The following is a 20,426-nucleotide window of genomic DNA, read 5'->3' on the forward strand; positions in this document are numbered from 1 at the left end:
GGGGGATATAAAACTAGTCTGCTTCTGCAGACCACCACAACCAACTTCACACCCTCATGCTTCAAACCAGCAGTTTCCAATGTGGTGGCCAGGGTGCCATGGATAAAACTTCAAAAACAAACACACACACAAAAAAAAAACAAAGTAAAGGGAAGTTGCCTTTTGAAGTTCTGGATCTAATGCAATGTTAACTAATGGATGCGATGATCAGATTGATCTAAATTCTAAACTTTAATATTTGTATTGGTGCCTGCTGCTTTTTCTTTTAAATTTGAATGTGCCCTTGGGCATATAAATGTTGGGAACCCCTGCTCCAAACCATTCACCATCTCACCCTCACATCCCCAAAGTGGCAGGACACCTTTGGCAAAGGCAAGGCCAAGGGCTCCCCATAGGCCAGCCTACATTCCACCCTAATCCCACAAACCACTGCGGACCTAGCTAGGTGGCTTCTACACAGAGCCATCTGCACGAGCACGTATCTGGTAGGCTTTACTGACTTCAACACCTGCCTCTTCTGTGAATAAAATGAGACAGGGGCACAGGCCTACCACAAATACTGCAGGCTGAAGCCCTTCCACTGCTTCCCCAGGAACCTATCTGCTGCTCAGCTTTCTGCTCCCTGCCCTGTGCTTCCTTCCTGATTTCAGGCTCTGCTTTCTTCTTCTTTCCTGTGCTCTCTGTCTAATGTTGCTTTGCTTTCTGCTTCTTGCTCCTACCCTCTGCCTTATCTGCTGCTTTAGCTTCTCCCCACCCCATGCTCCCTGCCCAACTGGTTGCTCTATTTTCTGCTTCTTTCCCCACCTGCCCTTCCCTGAATCTGCTGTTTTGCTTCTGCTCCCTACCCAACCTCTTGCTCTGCTTTTTGCATCTTTCCCTACACTCCCTACTTGATCTGCTGCTCTGCTTCCTGGTCCTTGCCCTGTGCTCCCGACCTGATCTTTTGCTCTGCTTTCTGCTCCTTTTCTGATCTCTTGCTCTGCTTTCTGCTTCTTGCCCCTGCACTTCCTGCCTAGGGTGGCCGTCACAGAGGACATTCCGGTTTTCTGCTACTGTCCTGTATTGTTATGAAACCAGATGGCTTTATGTCCTCTATTTTTCTCTTCAAGAGAAAAATTCCTATGCTGCCGCTGACCAACCCCGCTACCCATCAGACCAAGGAGCTCCTCTTCAAGAACAGCTCTCTCTCCTCAAGAGAAAAAGTGAGGACATGACGGTGTCCAGTTTCATATCAACAGAGGACAACCGGACCATCCTCTACGATGGCCACCCTGTTTCTGCCTGCCCTGCTCCTTGCCCTGTGCTCAGCCTGTTCCCTCTGCTTCCTGCCTGCATGGTTGCTCCGCTTTCTGCTTCTTCCCCTCCCCTCCAGATCTGCTGCTCTGCTTACTGCTCCCTGCCTTGAATACCTAAGCAGTGGCAGTGGCAGTGCCGGTCCAAGGTCCGAGCCTGCCGGCGCGCTGGCGCTACCCCGCGGGAAGGGGCGGTCCCACCCCGCCCCGCCCCGGCAACCAGCTGTTGCCTGGCAACCGCGGCCGGGCCGGGCAGGCGGCGCTGGGTGAGCGGGGCGGCTCCGGAGTGACTCCGGCTGGGGGGGAGCGGGGCTGCCCACGGGGCTGCGGCCGGGACCCCCGTGCTTTCCTGGCTGTGATCTCCCCATCCCAAAGCACCCGGCCGGCTCCGGTCCTGGTCCTGGTCCTGCCGCGCTTCCCACGCCCTGAGGTGCCTGGCGGGAGGGGTGCAGGGGAGGGGTGCTTCCGTCTCTGCCCCCCTCCCCCCTCCTCGCAGACACCTGTCTGAAGGGGGCTCTCGAGCCAGCCAAGAGACACGGCCTCCCCCCGGGGACTGAAGGGGTGAGCCGGCAGCACCCATAGCCATCAGCTCTGGCTGTGGAGCGGCCCCAAGGCTTTCTAGGGCAGGGATTTGCTGCTCCTATTTGCTGCCCGGGAACTAGAGGTCCAGGCAGCCAGTTTGGGTGCATCCGGGGAGCTCGGGGCTCAAACCCCTCCTGCTCCCCCATTTTCCCTCTCACCCACTTTACAGAAATGCCTTCCCTTCTCTCCTCCAGAGGCCCCTCTGCTCTGCACTGGTTCTGCACTGGTTATTTTCACATTGGGAAACATGGGGGCTTGGGCTAGTAAAAGCCTCTGGATGGGGACTCTTGTGCGCATGGTCAACTGGTTGGAAAATAACCTCACCAGATTCGCCTGGTTGAGCAAGGAAGACCTGGTGCTCTCATCCCAGCTTCCAGCAAGTATTTAACTAGCAGAGGCTGTGCTGTCGTGAGATCTCTATTACCATGATTTCATTGCTTTTTCAGATGATGCTATGGTCAGTATACTAACATGCTGCATCGCATTACCTCAGATTCATTACTCTTAAACAGTGGTCCTCAGAAATTGTGAGAGAAGCTCATTCTATGATGCTTTAGGCTGGGTTTTGTAAAGTTATGTTTGCCTGCTTTTTCACTTGCTTTGTGTGGTAAGGGATTGGCCTCATGTGATGACCAGCAGGTAGCAGGGTGGAGTTTAACATTAGAGACTAACTAAAGTAGTGATATATAGAGATCACAAGTCTATCTGGATAGATCTATCTATCTATCTACTTTGGTTAGTCTATAAGGTGAAAATCTACCTGGCCTTCTACCTGACTTCAGGCTATTAACACAGACAATGACATCCATGCTACTGACCAACACCACTTGGTGAGCTGCTGTTGTATCCAAATGGACAGAAAACTTTTAGATTGGAACATCAGTTCTGCCTTGTTTACATGTCAAAATTTAAGGCCAGGGCCTTACTTTGTTTTGTTTTGGGGTTTTTGGGGTTTTTTTTTTTTTTTTAATTTTATTAGGTTGAGTACACTGCTAACTTCCAAAACAGTATTTGTCTGCTTCAGGTGCTGGTAGTGTTAATGGGGGTTTTGTGTGAGAAACACAAAGTATGAGGGTTTGAGATTAAATCAAGAACCTTTCACCTTTAAGTATCCTGACATTCACAGTTTAGAAAGGAACATCAGAAAGCAATTAGTGAGGAGATGAAGGAAGCATGTTCTGGCTGTTCAAGCCTTAGGATTTAGATCTATGGTCTGTTCACAGCAACATGATAGATTTCCTGTGGGTCCTTTCCCTCTCAGGACCTCACTTTTCCTGACTGGAAAACAAAGATATTTTGCTTACCTTACAGTGAGTTATTACTTTAGATCTTTAGATGAAATATCGTTTAATTTAGTAATTACTGAATGGTGACCAAACTCCATCTCCCCTCCCCATGATTCTAGATATCAGAGAGGAGAAAGCCACTCCTCATTCAGGACTTTGATGAGGCTTGAAAGTAGCCTTTTCCTTATTTCTCTCCATGTTGCTGTATAGGCCTATGTTGAATGTCTCCTTCCCACAGTTCCTGGCCCATTAGGTGGCCTTAGCCCAGATACGGATGCAAAATCTATTGAACTGTAACCGTGCAGTGCTAATTGACAAGTGTTGGTTGATGGTCATTCCTTAGCTACTTTTGTGTTTATGAAATAACATTACAGCAGTGACCCCTACTAGCAGTGTCCAATATGCTGACAGTGAATCACAGCACCTTAAGTAAAAGAAGTTCCAGGAGGTCATATTGTCCCTGGCACAGTTTAAGTTATACTGTTGACAGCAACAAACACATTCATAAACAGTTGGCAGGCCTAGTTTGACCCGGTTTTTTGGACTTAACATCTGTTTTTCCAGTCTGGCTGTAGTTAGCAAGCACAGTTTCCTTGACCGGTGTGTATTTTTTTCTTTACCCAAGAACCACTCTTGTAGGTTTTCTCCTTAAGATTCTACAACAGACTTCCTAAAGCAAGTGTAGCATCAGTAAAAATGGGTGTCAGAATTGCTAAGAATCCAATTGGTAAGAGTTCTTACCCATAATAAGAATGCTTGACAGCAATTAGGACCTTTAGCCATTGCATCTAACCAAGCTGAGGGCAGACACAAATATAGCATGTTATAGTAATAAGACCTGCAGTTCAGCCAGTGTTTCCACCCATCTAGCGCAATGCTAGAAGAACTTCCTGAAATTCTGGGTAGACAGAGCCCAGATGGGGATACAAACTCTGTTAGGCTAAAAATTAGTTTTGAAACACTATTTTTCAAATATATTTTAAATATACAAGCTCTACTGTAGACAGGTACTTTTGCTTAATTCTGTTTCTTGGACTAAGTTATCACCATCAGGGGTCCAATTCAAAGCCCAGAGACTTCAGTAGGATTCTTTCCGTTGACCTAGACGGGTTTTGGATAAAAAACCAGAAGCAGGTGAACTATATGTTTGAGCATACCTTATTTACTTTGGACCTGAAGAACTAGAACAGTGGTTCCTAAAGTGTAGCCCATGAATCTCACTGCTCCAAAGCCCACTTTTAGGTACGAGTTTGATGATAAGGAAGAACGGTGGTTCCTGAAGATTTGGGGGTTGACAGTATCTGCTTGCCAAAAAAGTTTGGGCACCACAGAACTAGAGTATTAAGCAGCAGGTTTAACTAGAATCACTTGGAGGGAATATTGTTGAAATTATTTCTTGCAGACAACAGAAATATACCTTTTTTTAGTGAATTCTGTGTTGAAAGGCAAAATGTGTTAGTTTGTGCATAAATGAGATTGGAAAATCACTGAATGTCCCACTTCTTTATATATTATTTAATAGAGCCTTTGAACTCCCGGTGATGTTGGCATAGAGTAGGTAAAAAGGAGAATGCATTACTTTTATTTACTATTTCTGGCTTGTTAATAAGACAGCCAGTTACAACACTGAAGTTTACATATATGGTAAGCTACAGACATTCCTAGAATCTGCCATATCAGCAATGATTTTCTGTCTAAGGTTCTTAAACCAAATGTAGGTGGGGTATAATGAACCTTCAGCAGCCATTTCAACATGGGATTTGCTCTGGTCTGGAGACATGCAGAATCTTTGAACAACAGGAGCAATGTGTGATTACTATGCCAAAAGTAGTGGTAATTGATTCAGTGTGATCAGTGAGTCAGTGTCAGACGCAACACCTTGAGCCCTCTATCGCTGAGTTGATTCAGGCACCTTGTAGAATAGTTATCACACCCTATCACCCTCACTTCTCCTATATCCATGTTCACACTGAATGCTAAGTTGGAGCAGTAGGGAACTGGAAACAGAGAAACATGGTTTGTATAGACCCAGCCAGAGTGTGCATCATTAACAGCTGTCCCAGGGGTCCATGCCAGTGGCTAATGCTGTGCAGCATCACATGTGGGATCTGTCTAGAATGGAAAGAGGTTGTGGCTAAGTCAGAGTTAGATAGTTAACTATAAACTTTTTAGTTAGTTATGCTATTAATTATAAACTCTTCTCCTGATCCCAACCAGACCATGGATCACTTGGTTGACTTCACTGTTCAGATAAAAGGGAGCATTGCACCGATCTGCAGGCAGCTCTTCTCCCTTGGTCCACAGGATGGAGCTTGGTACTCTAGCACGTGCTTTGGTTTTCTTAAGTCTCTCTTAAAAAAAGAAAAGTATCAACTAAGTTACGGTGCAGTCAGGAAACTGTCATTCAGATTCTGTTCTGGAGCACAGTCATGGGATAATCTTAGGCCATCCATGCTGACTTGTGATCCCAAATTGTCAGTCTTCCTGGGATGCCTCCAGAAAGGTCAGGAATGCTGGCAATAGACACAGTGAGCTGGGCCTAGCATGGGTGGTAGAGAAACATCAGCACCTTTAGAAAGGAAGGAAGGAAGCACTGGGCAGGGAGCCTGTCCTCTTTAACATGATCTCAAGGCCATCTGGTCACTCTCTGACTTTCGTCCTTCTTCCCCAAGTCCTTCAGTCCCTAAAGCCTTACCTTTAGCTAACGTAAATCCATGATGGCAGTAGACCTATGCACCAGCAGTGAGCTACATACCATCCTTTCTCTTTCCCTCACAATTGGTGATAGCTGTCTGGACAGGCCTGGCAATCCCCTGTGTGTTTTGTGCTATTTAAAGAAACCCTTCTGCTCCCTTTCTCATACTTTGTTTCTGACTCTTCAGACTGCATCCCCCTATTTCTTCCAGCCCGTTTGATGTAGTCACCCCACTCTACTCCCACAGTTTCACTTAATTACTGTCAGAACAGTAGGGCGTGAAATAAGTTGTCTGAAATACATGTGTAATCTCCTTCATTGGAGGTTTCCAAGAAGAGGCAAATGGGTATTTATCTGGGATAGCACAGGAACAGTTCATCCTGCAGCTGGGCAGGAGGCACTGGACTAGATGGCCCTTGAGGTCTCTTCCCAACCCTGTCATTCTGTGATTCTTCCTGGGTATACAGTCTTCCTCCTCCTCATCTTTTCACTACCATTTCCATTGATGTTCTCACACAGATATATCAGGAGGTACAATCCATATCTTAAGCAGCCCTTTGTCCTCTCTCAAGACCAAAGGACAAGAACCACCTACCGTGGCTTTATCTTTCATCTCCTGTTCCCTACTATCATTAACTGATTACTTTCCTTTAACATTTGGTATGAATACATTTGAAGATGCCTTTGCTGACACATTCTTTGCAGTCTGACATGAGTAATTTTTGTTTGACTCTATTTTTTGACATTTCATAGATCTCCTCTCTTCCTTTATGCTGGCTGTTTAACAGTTACTTCCTCAGACAGTTTTGGAAGGGCTTTCTATCAAAGCCAACTGTCTACAATAAAGGTTTCAAAGAAACAGGAGCTTATGTTGACTGAGCCAGCACATATTGCTTGTGTAAAGGAAAATGGAGTAATCTCATGTAGGGGGAAAAGAAATAATGAGCTTGATCTGGGTAGCAGCATCTGCTTCTCCCTCTGTTCTGGTAGAATTGTGTGGGATCAAACACTGTTCCAGACAAATGCGCGGGCGGGACAGCATGGCCTGGGATCCTATGTGTCTATAGGCTCCTTCGCAGGATGTTGTTGGAGGGCTTTTTGGAGGGACATCTCATCCAACTCCAGTGCTCGTTTCTGGCATAAGCACAAGCTCCATGCCAAAACAAGTCCTGAAGTGCAAATAAAGATAGGGACCTCCCTCTCCAGTGCACCTGACTGCAAGGCATGTGTACTCTAGCCACACTGGTCTAAATATGTCTGTCAGCAATGTCACCTTTGCCCATGGCACCACTTCTTGATGACATCACAAGTTGTACTTCCTCAGTTTTATCTTTGAATGTCATTCATTCTTTTCCGCCTGGTGTCTTATTTATACTCAGGCTGTCTCTCTAATTGCCTCTCCCCTTTCAGCATACCACTTGATGGCCTCTGAACATTTTTAGTTGCCCTGTTGGTGCAGCCTAGTGGGGAAAGCCAGACTCACTCATTTATCTGGGGCCAAGCAGGGATCCAATGGAGAGGAGCTACGGCAAGATTTTATTCCTTCTTTAGCACTCCCTGCCTGACCTCTCATTAGAAAGCATCTTTCCCTTGCTTCTCTTCTGTACTTGTGCAAACTCCTCTCTTGAAGTCCCTCCAAATAAAAGGCAGTTCTGAGCCTTTTCCATTTCTAAGCTCCAGCTGTTGCAGGGACAGGAGTTAGTCCCAGTCATGAAGGTACTTCATCTTCCTCTTAACCTCTGAGCAGCTGCAATAACATGGGGTGCTCAGAGAAAGGCTCACTAGTATAGATTACTGTCATTGGACATGCTGAATCATGAAAGGCAGATCCCAGCATCTGTGTTGCAGAAATGAAGCCCCTTCCTTTCTAGTCCATCCTTTGCTGTCCTCACTCAAGTCTCTCACTGAGAGTTTTAGCCACGTGCTTTACAAGCTGGTGTCCTACACATGGGTATATGCAGACCAAGAACAGGGAGTGCAGAAGTTGGGAGAAGAAAGCTGGAAAACTTGCCCATGGGTAGGGAGGATTGGTGCTTACAGAACTAATGGTTAGTAGAGAGAACTGAGAATCGGGAGTCTTTGAGATGTAGGGCTGGAAGGGACCTCCAGAGGTCATCTACTTCAACCCCCTGCCTGAGGCAGGATCAGCCCTATCCAAGCCATCCCATACAAATCCATAAAATAAACTCTTAGTAAAACTATGGTCAACACGAGACATAATACCCTAGGAGTCCAGAGTCCTGTATGCTACTGTCTTCTGATTCTTATATGTAATTTTTGTGAGGGTCTGAACTGTGGAGGCACAGTTCACAAGTGCTTGTGAAGAGCAATGAGATCCGCTGGTAGAAGCCAAAAGGAAAGGCAGAGAAATGATTGCACCTAGAAGTGAATACAGTTCCCATGAGTTTTCACTTGTAAAGGTTTGAGACCTCTTCCTAGCAGTACCATACTATTATCTCTATCTGTTACATTTATTACGCTAGTACCAAGGGGCTTTATAGTGTCAGGTACCATATAAATAAGAACACCAGACTGTCGCTTCACAGAAGAGCTTACAATTAAGACAGACAAAGGGTAGGGAAAAGGCGTATTTCATATAAGCAAAGCAAGCAGAGTGATGGCTTGCAAATATCTTGTCACAATGTTTCTATTTGTTTTAATTAGCAATAAGAAGACTGCTGGCCCTTTCCACAACTGTCTTTCTTCTAAGAATGCCAACTGTAAATGCGGCTGGCAACTGCCAGCCAGAAGCAGACTGTGCCTCTACTTCATCAAAAGGGATAGCCTCATTCTCCCATGTGAAGATGCAGGAGCCGGTCCTTGGAGATACCAGTGTGATGCCCCCCCCAGTGCGAACATCTGTGGTGAACCCTGCAGCCAACATCCGCCACATGCGACGGATCATTGCTGAGGATCCAGAGTGGTCCCTAGCCATCATACCACACCTCACTGAGCTCTGCCTTCAGCACATCATCATCAACTTTGAAAGTAAGCCAGCTGCAACAGGCCTGCTGACAGCCTTGTTATACACTTAAACCTGCAGTAGGCTTGTGAGGTCTAGCCCTGCACTGAAGCATCCTTGTGCCCCAGCCAGCCCCTCCGCAGCACATTGAGCAGGAGCAGATCAGCTCCAGGCTGGCAGGCTGACCCACCGTGTCCCCTGCCAGTTGGGACTATGCTGCCCCAGCTCAATGTGCTGAGGTCCCAGGCGCACATGTAAATGTGCCCAGGAGCAATAAGCTCCAGTGCAAACTGTGCCACAGTTTATTTGGGTGCACTAATAGCATGTATAGAGGTATCCACTAGTTTCATTTTGTGACCCCTAGTTCTTGTATTGTGAGAGACAGTAAATAATAAATTCCTATTTACTTTCTCTTCACCGTTTACAAGGTGGCTTCTTACACATGGGTGCATGCAGGCTATGAACACTGGGTGCTGAGGATGGAAGAAGGAAGCTGTAAAATTTGCCCCTGGAAAGGGAGGGTTGGTGTTTACAGAACTAATGATTAGTGGAGAGAACTGGGAGTCAGGAGTCATAGAGAAGTCAGCCTGAAAGGGATCTCCAGGGCACATCTACACTTGCATTAATATGCTTCAGTTAATGCATATTAAATCTAGTACATCTGGGCATACATTTATTAGCACATGTCAGAGGAGACTCTATTAATTGAGTTGGCTGCAAGTCTGCTAGTGTTGAACAAGCTTTAGTTAAAGCACCTCCGCTGCCATTTTAAAGCATGGGACGCTGAATACATGTGATGCTGCGGAAGCTTTAATTAGAGCAGCTCTGAGAGTCACTCTAAAGCCTCCCTCTTCTACCCCAGAGCATGTATATAGATGCCCCTAGAGGTCATCTAGTCCAGTGGTTCTCCACCTTTTTTGTACTAGGACCCATGTGTAAACACTGATGGCCAGTCCTGACCCAGTAAATAGTTTAAGTAGAAAACAGCCCCCTGCCCTGCTGATGCCTATCACTCCCAGCCTCTGTGGGGGTTGATGGGGCATGGGGGGCCTCAAGCAGCCCTTGCAGGCTGGAACTCTGCCAAACTACAAGGGAAAACCCATGGTTCCCCATGTTTTTCTCCCTTAAAGGAGAATCTATTTTTAAAGTTTGTTCATGACCCTTTCATGTATTCTTGCAACCCACGTTTGGGTCACGAGACATGGATTGAAAAACGCTGATCTAGTCCAATCTCCTGCCTGAGGCAGGATCAGCTGTATCCAAACCATTATGGATTTAATATTTTGTAAACACTTATCATGTCCCCCTTCACACATCTCTTTTCTAAACTGAATAGGCCCAGAACCTTTAGACCAGTGGCTCCCAACCTTTTTTGGCTGCGACCTTAAATCCAGGTTGCAACCCCCGCCCCCGACTCACTTATGCCTGGCAGTGCCCGGACTGGGCCAGAATTGTGGGGGCAGCAGCAGCAAGAACTATGCAGACTGTGTGCTGGGAGAGCCCCACAGGCAGAAGGAGCAGAGTGAGGGGTGGATCCCCTGCAACCCTGATTTGGGTCGTGCCCCAAGGTTGGGATCCACTCTTGTATGAAAGCCCCTCCATACCACTAATCATTCTTGTTGTCCTTCTCTCTACCTTCTCTGGTTCTTTGATATTCTTTTTGAGATGTGGGGACCAGAACTGGGCACAGTATTCAGTGTTTGGATGCACCATGGATTTATAAATGGGCAAAATGATAGTTTCATTTTTGTTTACAATTCTCTTCTTAATAATCCCTAACATTTTATTTGCCTTTTTGACAGCTACTGAACACTGAGCTGATGTTTTCAGTGAACTGTCCACATGTTACTGCTAGGCACATGGTTGAATTAGGTTCATCCCTCTTATAACTCTTGATTTTTATGGAGATTCACAAGGGGTGAATCTGTTCCACTGGGACCTCCCCTATAGAATGTGACTCTGCCCAGATCTTAGCCTGTCATATGAATTTCTCTCCATGCCCTGCTTGTGCTCACCACATCAGTTTTTACCAGGACCTATGAGTTCATGCCTCTCTTCTCATTTTATTACTCAAATCAGTTATATGAACATCATGGCTGTTGAGCCTTAAGTGGCTTTGTGACTTACCTCTTTGTGATTTTTCACAGAAGCTGTTATCAAAAGGTTTGGGGTTCTTTTTTGCTGTGTACATTGGACATGTCTTTCCAATAATCATGAATAATGCAACAAGGGGGATGTGTATCCCTTTCAATCATGATACAATTACAGTTGGCTCCTATTAGTGACAACCTGTCAGTGCCTTGATGCTGTGTTGCTCTTAAGTGACTGTTTCTGTTATACAGCATCACCTAAATACACAGTACAAAAAATGTTCCTGTGTAAATGTTGCTGGTAAGAGAACACTGCTCTTAACAGATGTGGCTGAAAACAAGTGTGTTCTGGCTTTTGCAGCAGGCGTGCATACAGTTCTTATACTGTTATAGACATACCAAGCAGGAAGTATTGCTAGACTCAAAGGCAGTCTTTTTCTTTTGCCCTAACTCACCAAGGGGATACCAATTGTTGTGGCTTTTTTGGTCAGCACTGACAGCTTATGTGGCTCCTGAGCCAGGCAGGACCGAGCATTGCTGACTTAAATTACATTCACCTTCAGAATAGGGGTGCCATTATGCTACATGCTGCACCCAAAGCTGGGAGTGCTCCCTGCTTCCAGTCCAAGAACACATAGTGCACACAGATTGTGAGAGAGGGCTAGAATTCTGCGACATAGCTCCTGTTTCCACGAGGATTTTTTGTCGTGTGACAAGCCAAGAATGGCGGCCTCTTTGGGTGGGGAATTTTCCCCCAGAGTACACGAACTGAGAAGAAACAGCAAAAATCTAACTCCCAAACTGCCTGGGCATGGCAGTTCAGTGGGAGCAGGTGGGGAAGGAGATCCCTTGCTGTGGTCATCAAGTCAGGAGGCAGGATAGAAGCACAGGGAGGTAGGCATGCCTGCCCTAGTTTTCATTAGCATGGGTACTAGTAGCAGCAGTGAAGTTGCGGTAGCATGGGCTTCAGCACAGAACATCTGAGCCTGTCAGGGGTCTTCAGTATTTAAATGAGCAGCTGGTCCCCTGTGAAATCTGTGCAGCCCCATCTTCATTGCTGTTATTGCCTTAGCAAGCTAAATTAAAGCAAACATGGATTTGCCAACACATGCTGCAATGGAGGCTTATCCTAAGAGAAGGTCATTGCAGTGCTAATGGTCTGGAGTTTGGAAGGAGAGTGCAGGGGACATAAAGGAAAAGTTTCTAGGGAAACGCTCTATGGTCTTCTTATGCAGAACATTTTTGTAAGGGAAATGCCAAGAAGAGAGAGAATGGCTAAGTGTCACGCAGCTTTTCTTCTCAATTACAGTTTTCCTTGTACAGACAGGTCTCTTCAGTCTTCATCAATCTATTAGGATGACAGTGATTAAATACAAACCATGTACATAGCGCTGAAAACATACATGGCATTTCACAGGCACTCCCAGCCGTGTAAACCTTCCAGGGTAAAAGAACCAAGCTGAGACATGGGAGAGTAGTTCAGGCAAAAGAGTTGAGGGAGCTCACAAATAGGAGACGGAATTGAAGAGGGGCTCATTGGGCAGGAAGTGGGAAACTATCAATACCACAGTCTCAAGAATCCAAGTGCAAAGCCAAAAATTTTATGAAGAGCACTTATGCAGGTTCAAATATACTCCCTGATAATGAAACAGGCCAAATCTTGCTATGTAAGACTAGAGTAACTCTGTGGTGTTACTTGGGATTTAAACTTCTGTAACTAAGAGCAGAATTGACAATGATAAATCCATGTAGCAGTAAAAATACAATTGCTAGCCACTTCTATGTAGGGCCCAGGATATGTGTGGTTCACTACTGTTGGGGGCCACAGATGGGGAGCTAAATAAACAGATGCTATTCCCAAGCATCTTATAAAATTACTGTTTGCCAAATGTAAAGAACTAATGTTAATAGGTCTGGCTTAAAAAATTAACATGATATTTCTAGGATTGGATAAGACGGTGTAATGTGAACACACCCTTTCTCTGACTCTAACTCTGGCGAGTCATCTGCTTTTCTTCCTTATTCTCCACAGAGAAACCTATTTTGAACCATCTCTTGCCTGAGCACCAAAAGAGAGTGCTGGACAGGATCTCCACAGGCCTTCCTCTCTCTGTGACAGCCAACCTGATTAGCGATGAAGGCTACTGGAAGAGGTGCTGCACTGAGCGTTGGACAGTTTGTGATGTCTCCTGCTATGGGGGCAGCTGGAAGCGGATGTTCTTTGAACGCCACCTGGAGAACATCCTCAAGTACTTCATTCCTAATGTAACAGACCCTGATCGGGTCCTGGGTGTCATCCCTCTCTGCAAGGACTATATCAGGAAGCTGGAGATCAACCAGTTCCTCCCTCCAGTGAAGCTGAATGAGAAGAAGGAAGAGGAAGACCTGTCTGATTCTGGGAGTGATGTTGAGAATGATGAACTCTCCATGCACCACTATGACATAGGGGGGCTCATTGTTGCCCTTCCTCATCTAGAAGAGCTGAATCTGTCCTACGGAGTGAAGGATTGTGGCATGAACTTTGAATGGAAACTGTTTAACTTCACCTCTAAGGACTGTTCCAATCTGGCCAAGGGTCTTAAGAAGTGCCAAAGCTTGAAAGTAACATGTTCCATCCGAGCTGATTTTTCTCTGTCAAGCACACATACACATATTTTAAGGTGTACGCTTAAACAGGGCCAAAACTACCGTAGGAAAAAGCCTAAAAGACCAGTGTTGCTTGCTTCTCACTCTGTCTGGCCAATATACAGGCAGTTTCTAAATGCCTCATTCAAGAAGCCAAATAGTTTAAAGCCTCTTAGGCAAAGTTTGAATCTGATGCCCAAGTGTATTCATAGAGTGCAGATCACTGCAATATGTAGAGGCCTAGCCCAAATCACAAACCCAGAAAACTATTTAAGATGTAGTTCATGCCACACCATTGGCTAAATTAAGATCCAGTGGATATGTCTACATGAGTCATTTACTGGGGAGTAGATTAATTAGCTCCATAGTAAACATCTTGCATCTACACATGTGGCCCTATTATGCCATAGGAAACTAATTAACTCCACATCAGGGTAGTACTTAGTACTTGTATTTACATCTTGCTGCAGAGTTTTTCACTGGAGCACCCTCATACCCCAGCCAGCCCCTCTGCAGCACATTGAGCCCTCTACCAGCTGGGGCTGCTCTTACTTGCCTCAGTGTGCTGTGATCCTGGGTGCATGTTCAAGCAGCCTGCCCAGGAGCAGTAAATTCAAGTGCAATAAACGCCAGAGTTTATTGCTTCGAACTAATTGCATGTGTAGACACTCCCAGTATAAGCCACTGAGCTACAGAAATTTGTAGGGTTGCACCAGAGCCAGACTGAGCTGAGTGGAATGACACAACATGAAGATTCCTTGAGCTTGCGAGCAACTGTCTGTTAGCTGACTTCAGGGCTTTCCTTTTTGCCATTCCAATCTAATTGAGTGTTTGAAGTGAAACTTAAGTCTCCTGCTACTTGCTTTTGGGGTGGGTTGTCTAGGGTGTTGTGTGGCCAGGGACTCAGCTAATGTGACCATGCATTCACTGAGAGGAATGGTATTGATAGCACTCTTACTGCACCTGTTTGGATAATGGTAAAGGGGACAGGGAGGCATTTTTTCCTTAAGGCATGGAGGGGAAGAGGGGTTATAAGCAAATGAACGTAAAAAATGTTGATTAAATAATAAACAGGGCAGAACGCCTCCAGCAGCACAGATATGAAGGGATCAAGGGGAAGTGTGGGAGCATGGAGAGTGTTTCTTTCTGGGTAACAGCAGAATCCTCAGCTCCCCAGCGATTCAGAGTGATTCAGAGACTCTGGTCCGCTGTATATTCACACAGTGCAAAGTCAAACTTACCTAACTGCTCATGCTCTGTCTCTGGCTTGGCAGACTTTAGGAACTGCCTTCTGCCTATGTATGTTAAATGAAATGATCTCTTCCATAGCCATTGAGGTCCTATCTTGGGGAAGATTTAAGACTGCAAAATTCCTTTAGTGAAGAATAAACAAAGCCCCTTAAAAAGACTAGTACCACAAAGATGGTATCTTGTTGTGTTTGGGCTACAATTCAAACAGTGGCTATTAAACTGTAAGCTAAGGTGAATTTAGTAAGTGCTGTCCAAGGAGGGTAGAAGTGGGGAATCTCATTCATTTGGGTGCATGTAAAAATCTCATGCAAAATGTCAGTGGGGTCTGTGCCAGAAAGTGTCATGTTCTTTTCCTCCTACAGGTCTTCAAACTGACCCGCAGCAAAGTGGATGATGACAAGGCCCGGCTGCTGATTCGGAACTTGTTGGACCACCCATGCCTGGTGGAGCTGGACTTCTCTCACAATCTGATTGGGGACCGAGGAGCGAGAGCCATTGGCAAACTGATGAACCACAGCAGACTAGAAATTCTCACCCTATGCAATAACCAGATTCGGCCCCCAGGTGCCCAGGCGATTGCTCATGCTCTCGCTAAGAATTCAGCACTGATATCTTTGAACTTGCGCCTCAACTGCATTGAGGATGAGGGAGGGCAAGCCGTAGGCCACGCCTTGCTGAGCAATTCCTCCCTGAGATCCATCAATCTGGCAGGCAATGAGCTGTCAGAGCCCACAGCGACACTCTTCTCTCTAGTCCTTGCTCAAAACACAGCTCTCACTAGCATCAACCTCTCATGCAACCACATAGGACTGGTAAGTAGCTTCCGCACCTGCAAAAGAAATAATTTCTGTCTGCTGCAATCACAGCAGCTAGTGCCGTCTTGGTGCATCTGTCTGGGTAATTTTATATAAAGCAGATGCAGATCTCCTTCCGCCTCTGAACTGCTACCCTTCTCTAGGGAGCTGAATGTATCCTTGTGTCACACACATCTAAGGTGATTTTGCTTTGTTTATTGCAAGTTACTAGCAGCAGAGAGATTACAGCAAACATCACTAAAGACGGGGGATTCCTTTGTTTCAGGCTCCTTGCAGTGCTACATTTTACATGGCCCTCACATTGAGCCTGTATTTCCTGCTTTGGGCATGAAGAGATGTTGCCGGGGTGGTGTTTTCCCCCAGAAAATTCAGGACATCTTCCTACGGGTGTCATGGTTACTGCACACAATCTGGGAAGTGGTTTCCAGATTAGAAAGGAAGGTGCTATGGGCATGGTAGTTCCATATGAAAGTCTGGCTGAGACACCTGTCCCCTTGCAGCTCTTCTCCCTCAGCAGTGCACAGGCGGGAAGGTCTCACTCATCACAACCTCGCCCAGCCAGCCAGATACAGACCAGATTTAAAAAACTGACTGAGTTGCTGAGCTCACATAACTCTCAGCACTGCCACTGGAGTCTTTCCAAGACTTTCCAAGTCCTGTGGGCCAGAATTTTCAAATCTGGTACTCACCATTTGGCTGGTGCGTCTCGAGGCCCTGATTTTCCAAACTGAAAATTGAGCATGTGCAAATCCCACTGGTGTTAACAAGGGCAGGTCTATGCTGCAGCAGCAGGGCGCTCAGTTTCCCTACTATGGCCTTAAGCACCATCATCCACCCCCATTCCACATGTCAGCCCCAGACAGACTTGAGGCAGTAGAAACACCCTGGGAGTGCCCCACAGTGCCATCACAAGCACAGCAGAAACTTAACACTGGAGCACAGTCCAAGCAGTGCTCACAGAGCATCCTCTCCACCTCATTTCTGCAGTTGATGCACATGGAGTAGGAACATGCAGCTAGAGTTTATGGCCTGGGTGATGCTGAGCTCTGCCACCACAGTTTAGACATGTCCTCAAGGCTTCCAGTGCCCCACATCTCTGAAGATCAGATTTCTTCTGTTTAGTTGATTTAGTAACCTAATGTGCAGCCAGGTTTGAAAAAGGTAACTTTTAAGTTCTCTGTGCCTCTGTGTCCCTCTTGGTATAATGCAGAGGTAGCAAGATTTGCTGTGCCTATCTGCCTGCTTCACATGATTGTCAGATTTGGTTACTAGCCAGTGTTTTCAAAGAGCTTTGGGGATAGAAAGTGTCTCATTAGTTCTATTTCTTATTATCACATAAACATGAAAGAGCTTGAGCATAGCAAAGCAAAGACCAAAGGGCTTTTTTGCTGCGTTTTTTATACTTTTAAATAATAATCATAATGTTTAATACCTTCCATCTAAGTATATCAAGGCAATGTTACTGATATCCATGAATAAAGCTTCAGAGTGCCTAGAGACCAGGATTTGTTTTATTGTCTCCATTTTACAGATGGACAGAGAGGGGCTGAGACTCACTTGAGTTTCCCCAGAAAATCAGCAGTACAGCTAGAGATGAAAGGCCAGAGGCCTAGTTCCCAGTCCCCTGCTGTAACCACAAAATAAAACTCTACTCCTAGATGTGGGGATACAGTCCAAGAGTTTTGACCCCCCAAGCCTCTGGTCAAGCCACTGGAGACATGCCAGAGTCACTCTGCTGATGTGTATCTGTTCATTTCAACAGGAGACCTTCCCTTCTTTGCTTACTTTCTGCCGTGTTTTGAAAGAGGCCTAAATGGCACCAGGCCTCCCCAAACAGCAAAAGTTGGGATTTGCATCCAATGTATGTGGTATCTGATGGGTGCAGGTTGGAAATGTTTGAGATATAACCAGTCAAAAACAAATGTGATAGTCCCATCCCCTAGGGATGATGTTAGTAGAAGAGGGAGGTAACACCACCAAAGCAAGTTAACTTCAAAATCTGAACACCTGAGATCTTGGCAACATTTTCCTTCATAGCTTGAGTGTCTTAAGCGAATTGGATTTCCACTGCATGGGAGAGTCTACCACTCCAGATATGTCTTCCAAGACATGGTGTCTGCAGTGAGTCTGTATATCAGCTGGCTCAGGTGCTGGTAGCAGGCCAGTCAGGGCAACACTGAATTTAGAGAGGGTTGCCCCTGAGGAGCTTGGTAAATTAGCCTATGCTGAGCTTCATGCTGCTGTGGTTAGACTGCTACTGACACCCAGCCTAGCTAGTGTAAAGCTATCTGGGGCATCTACACAATCATCAACAATGTGGGTGTATGCCGAGGAGAAAGCCAGCAGAATGGAACTCATGACATTTTCTGGATTCCAGCAGTACATTTTATTGTGCTGGCACTTGTCTTTACCCAACTGTGAGCAGGTGAATGGGTGACAGGACACACCAGAACAGCTCCTTTAGATTTTCATCTCAGTCTGTGCTACTCAGGAGCCATGAGCCTGAAAACCGCTGACATGATACCCAGAGGGAGTCATTAGCAAACATCATCTCACTGTGCACTGCATAAGGTTACTGTCCTTTCCTGCTGTTCCCTTGCGAGTGATATTTTAGTCTTGGGTGAAAGTCTTAGTTTGTGAGAAGTAGGCTCTTAATCTGGACCTTTTCCCCAGGTTTTCTTCACTGTAATGTACAGCCTCCCCAGGAGATGTGAAGGGGAAACACATATGCCCTTTTCTGCCCTACCTGCAGGCAGTAAGGGAATGTCAGTGAAAGTTAGTCTGATGATGGGGAACAGATAGCAGCGACTCTTAGTAGAAGGTGTCCCCCTTTCCTGGTCCACACTTCTCATCCATCTCCTTTCTGATTCTAGGATGGTGGGAAGCAGCTGTTGGAAGGAATGTCAGATAACAAAACCATGACTGAATTTGACCTACGCCTGGCAGAGGTGGGACAGGAGAGCGAGTACCTCATTAACCAGACCCTGAGGGCCAACCAGGAGATAGCCCGTCTGAAGACCCTGCAGCAATCAAACTCCCCCCGAGAAAAGCTCCCATAGTCAGATTAGTCTTTCATACATTGTTATTCTGCTCTGCAGCTATTGAAATGAAATGCTTCTTTTTACTGAGGAACTGGTGCTAAACATGAGTATCTGTGTGTGTGGGGAAGGGGGATCAAGGAAGCAGACAAAGTCTCAGCAGGCAGAACCTACCTAGCACTTGGATGCCAAAGAAGATTCTCCTTGGTTTCCTTCATCCAGCATACTTAGGGTTTTGCCTTTTCTCCATTTCTGCAGCCAGGCCAGGTTCCCACAGAACTCCCACCAGCCAAAGCTTACTCTCCTATTCAGCACACTTGCCTCCATTCATTTTTCTCAGTTCATCTGCTTTCCTTGCTTCATGCTCACCTGCCAGGGCAGGTAGCATGAGTGTCTTATAGCTGACCTTTGGAGTAGCCTTTGTCTTGAAACCATGAAGCTCACTGCTACAGTGAGACTGAATACAACGAATAGACACATACCACTGCCAAACCCAGGTCTCCTACATAGCTCTGCTGCAAGGTAGTACAATGTTGTTTTTGGCAAGGGGAAAACAGGATGGCAGATGACAGCCCTGCACCCAGCACTGGATGGCCACTCAGAGCTCACTACATGAGAGCACAGTGACCAAGAAGGAGCAAACAGGATAGGAAACTGTTTTATGTCAGCTCGCTCCACACATAGGCTTGGTCATCTGGATTTTTTCCAGTTTTTGTAAAGCTGTTCTCCCCTTACCTTCCCTCATCACCCCTACACCTGCCATCAGTCCCAAAGGAGAATATATGCGGTGTCTAGCACAGTTTTGGGGGAGGGCTGTTTGTCTAGTAAAGGGCCTGCCCTCCATTTTGGATTTCCTTCCAAAACTGAACATCACATAGCACAGAGAAGCAATCCCAAGAATGCCCATATCAACAAAGGAAAGAGAGCCTCCTCAGTCACTTGTTGTAGGACATAAAGGCTGCATATCATATATGGAGTACATGGTTTTACCCAATCTACAATGATAGGCTTAGACTCCCCCTCCATATCAGGACACACACAAGAGGGATTTGTACACTCTGAATTGACTGCATAAGCAACTCATACCTTCTCTATATTCATAAAGCCCTTCCTAAGCACTTGGTTTTAAAGTTTGGGTGGAACAGGAATCAAAGAGGGGTGAAACTGCACCATGGCAGTCCCCCGCTCCCCCCCCGATCTGCCCCTGCAACCACCCAGGTTTCTGCACTTTGATTTTTATCCCAAGGTATTTTTCATCCACAGCTTCCAGTTAGAGTGTAAAATATTTGGGAGTACACAAACCACTCCAAATGAGTAAAACTCTAATTCTTGCAAGGGTATCTATCCAGGCTTTGTTAGATTGACATCATCCTGGCTCATGGGTCAATGGTAAGGTAGGAACTGGATCTGATGTGGCTTCATGGAGGCAACATGCCTCTAAGTTCAACCCCTCAAAGTGCCTGAAGCCAAGTTCTGCTCTCTGTCATGTCACCCAGGATTCAAGATGAGTCCCAGTAATGTGTTCAAGCCAGGATCATTAAGGGGAATGAATCCAAGTGACAGGCTCCTTCCTCAGCTGTGAAGTGTTTTTGAATACTACCTATATCAGAAGTTCTGTTTCAGACCTTACCTGCAGGGCATGCTGCTTCATTAGGCTTTTCCCTGAAAGGTGTTCTAAGGCAATGTTTCTCAACCCGGGGGTCACAACCTAAAAGGGAGTTGCAAGAATATATGAAAGGGTCACAAACATAAAAAATGGATGAACAAACTTTAAAAATGGATTCTCCTTT

At 45.9% G+C, this 20,426-nt stretch overlaps 1 protein-coding gene across 1 annotated transcript; it reads left to right on the top strand.

The window, feature by feature from the left end:
* Window positions 1-1,494: 1,494 nt before the first annotated feature.
* TCTE1 (t-complex-associated-testis-expressed 1) lies at window positions 1,495-18,726 on the top strand. The gene is made up of 5 exons (XM_019549643.1): window positions 1,495-1,558; window positions 8,520-8,843; window positions 12,940-13,508; window positions 15,146-15,595; window positions 18,472-18,726. The coding sequence occupies exons 2-5, from the start codon at window positions 8,567-8,569 to the stop codon at window positions 18,655-18,657; spliced, it is 1,482 nt and encodes a 493-aa protein (XP_019405188.1). The 5' UTR covers window positions 1,495-1,558; window positions 8,520-8,566; the 3' UTR covers window positions 18,658-18,726.
* The last annotated feature ends 1,700 nt before the right edge of the window (window positions 18,727-20,426 follow it).

This window comes from Crocodylus porosus, unplaced genomic scaffold, assembly GCF_001723895.1.
Source record: "Crocodylus porosus isolate Cpor-Errol unplaced genomic scaffold, CroPor_comp1, whole genome shotgun sequence".
Classification (NCBI taxonomy): domain Eukaryota; kingdom Metazoa; phylum Chordata; order Crocodylia; family Crocodylidae; genus Crocodylus; species Crocodylus porosus.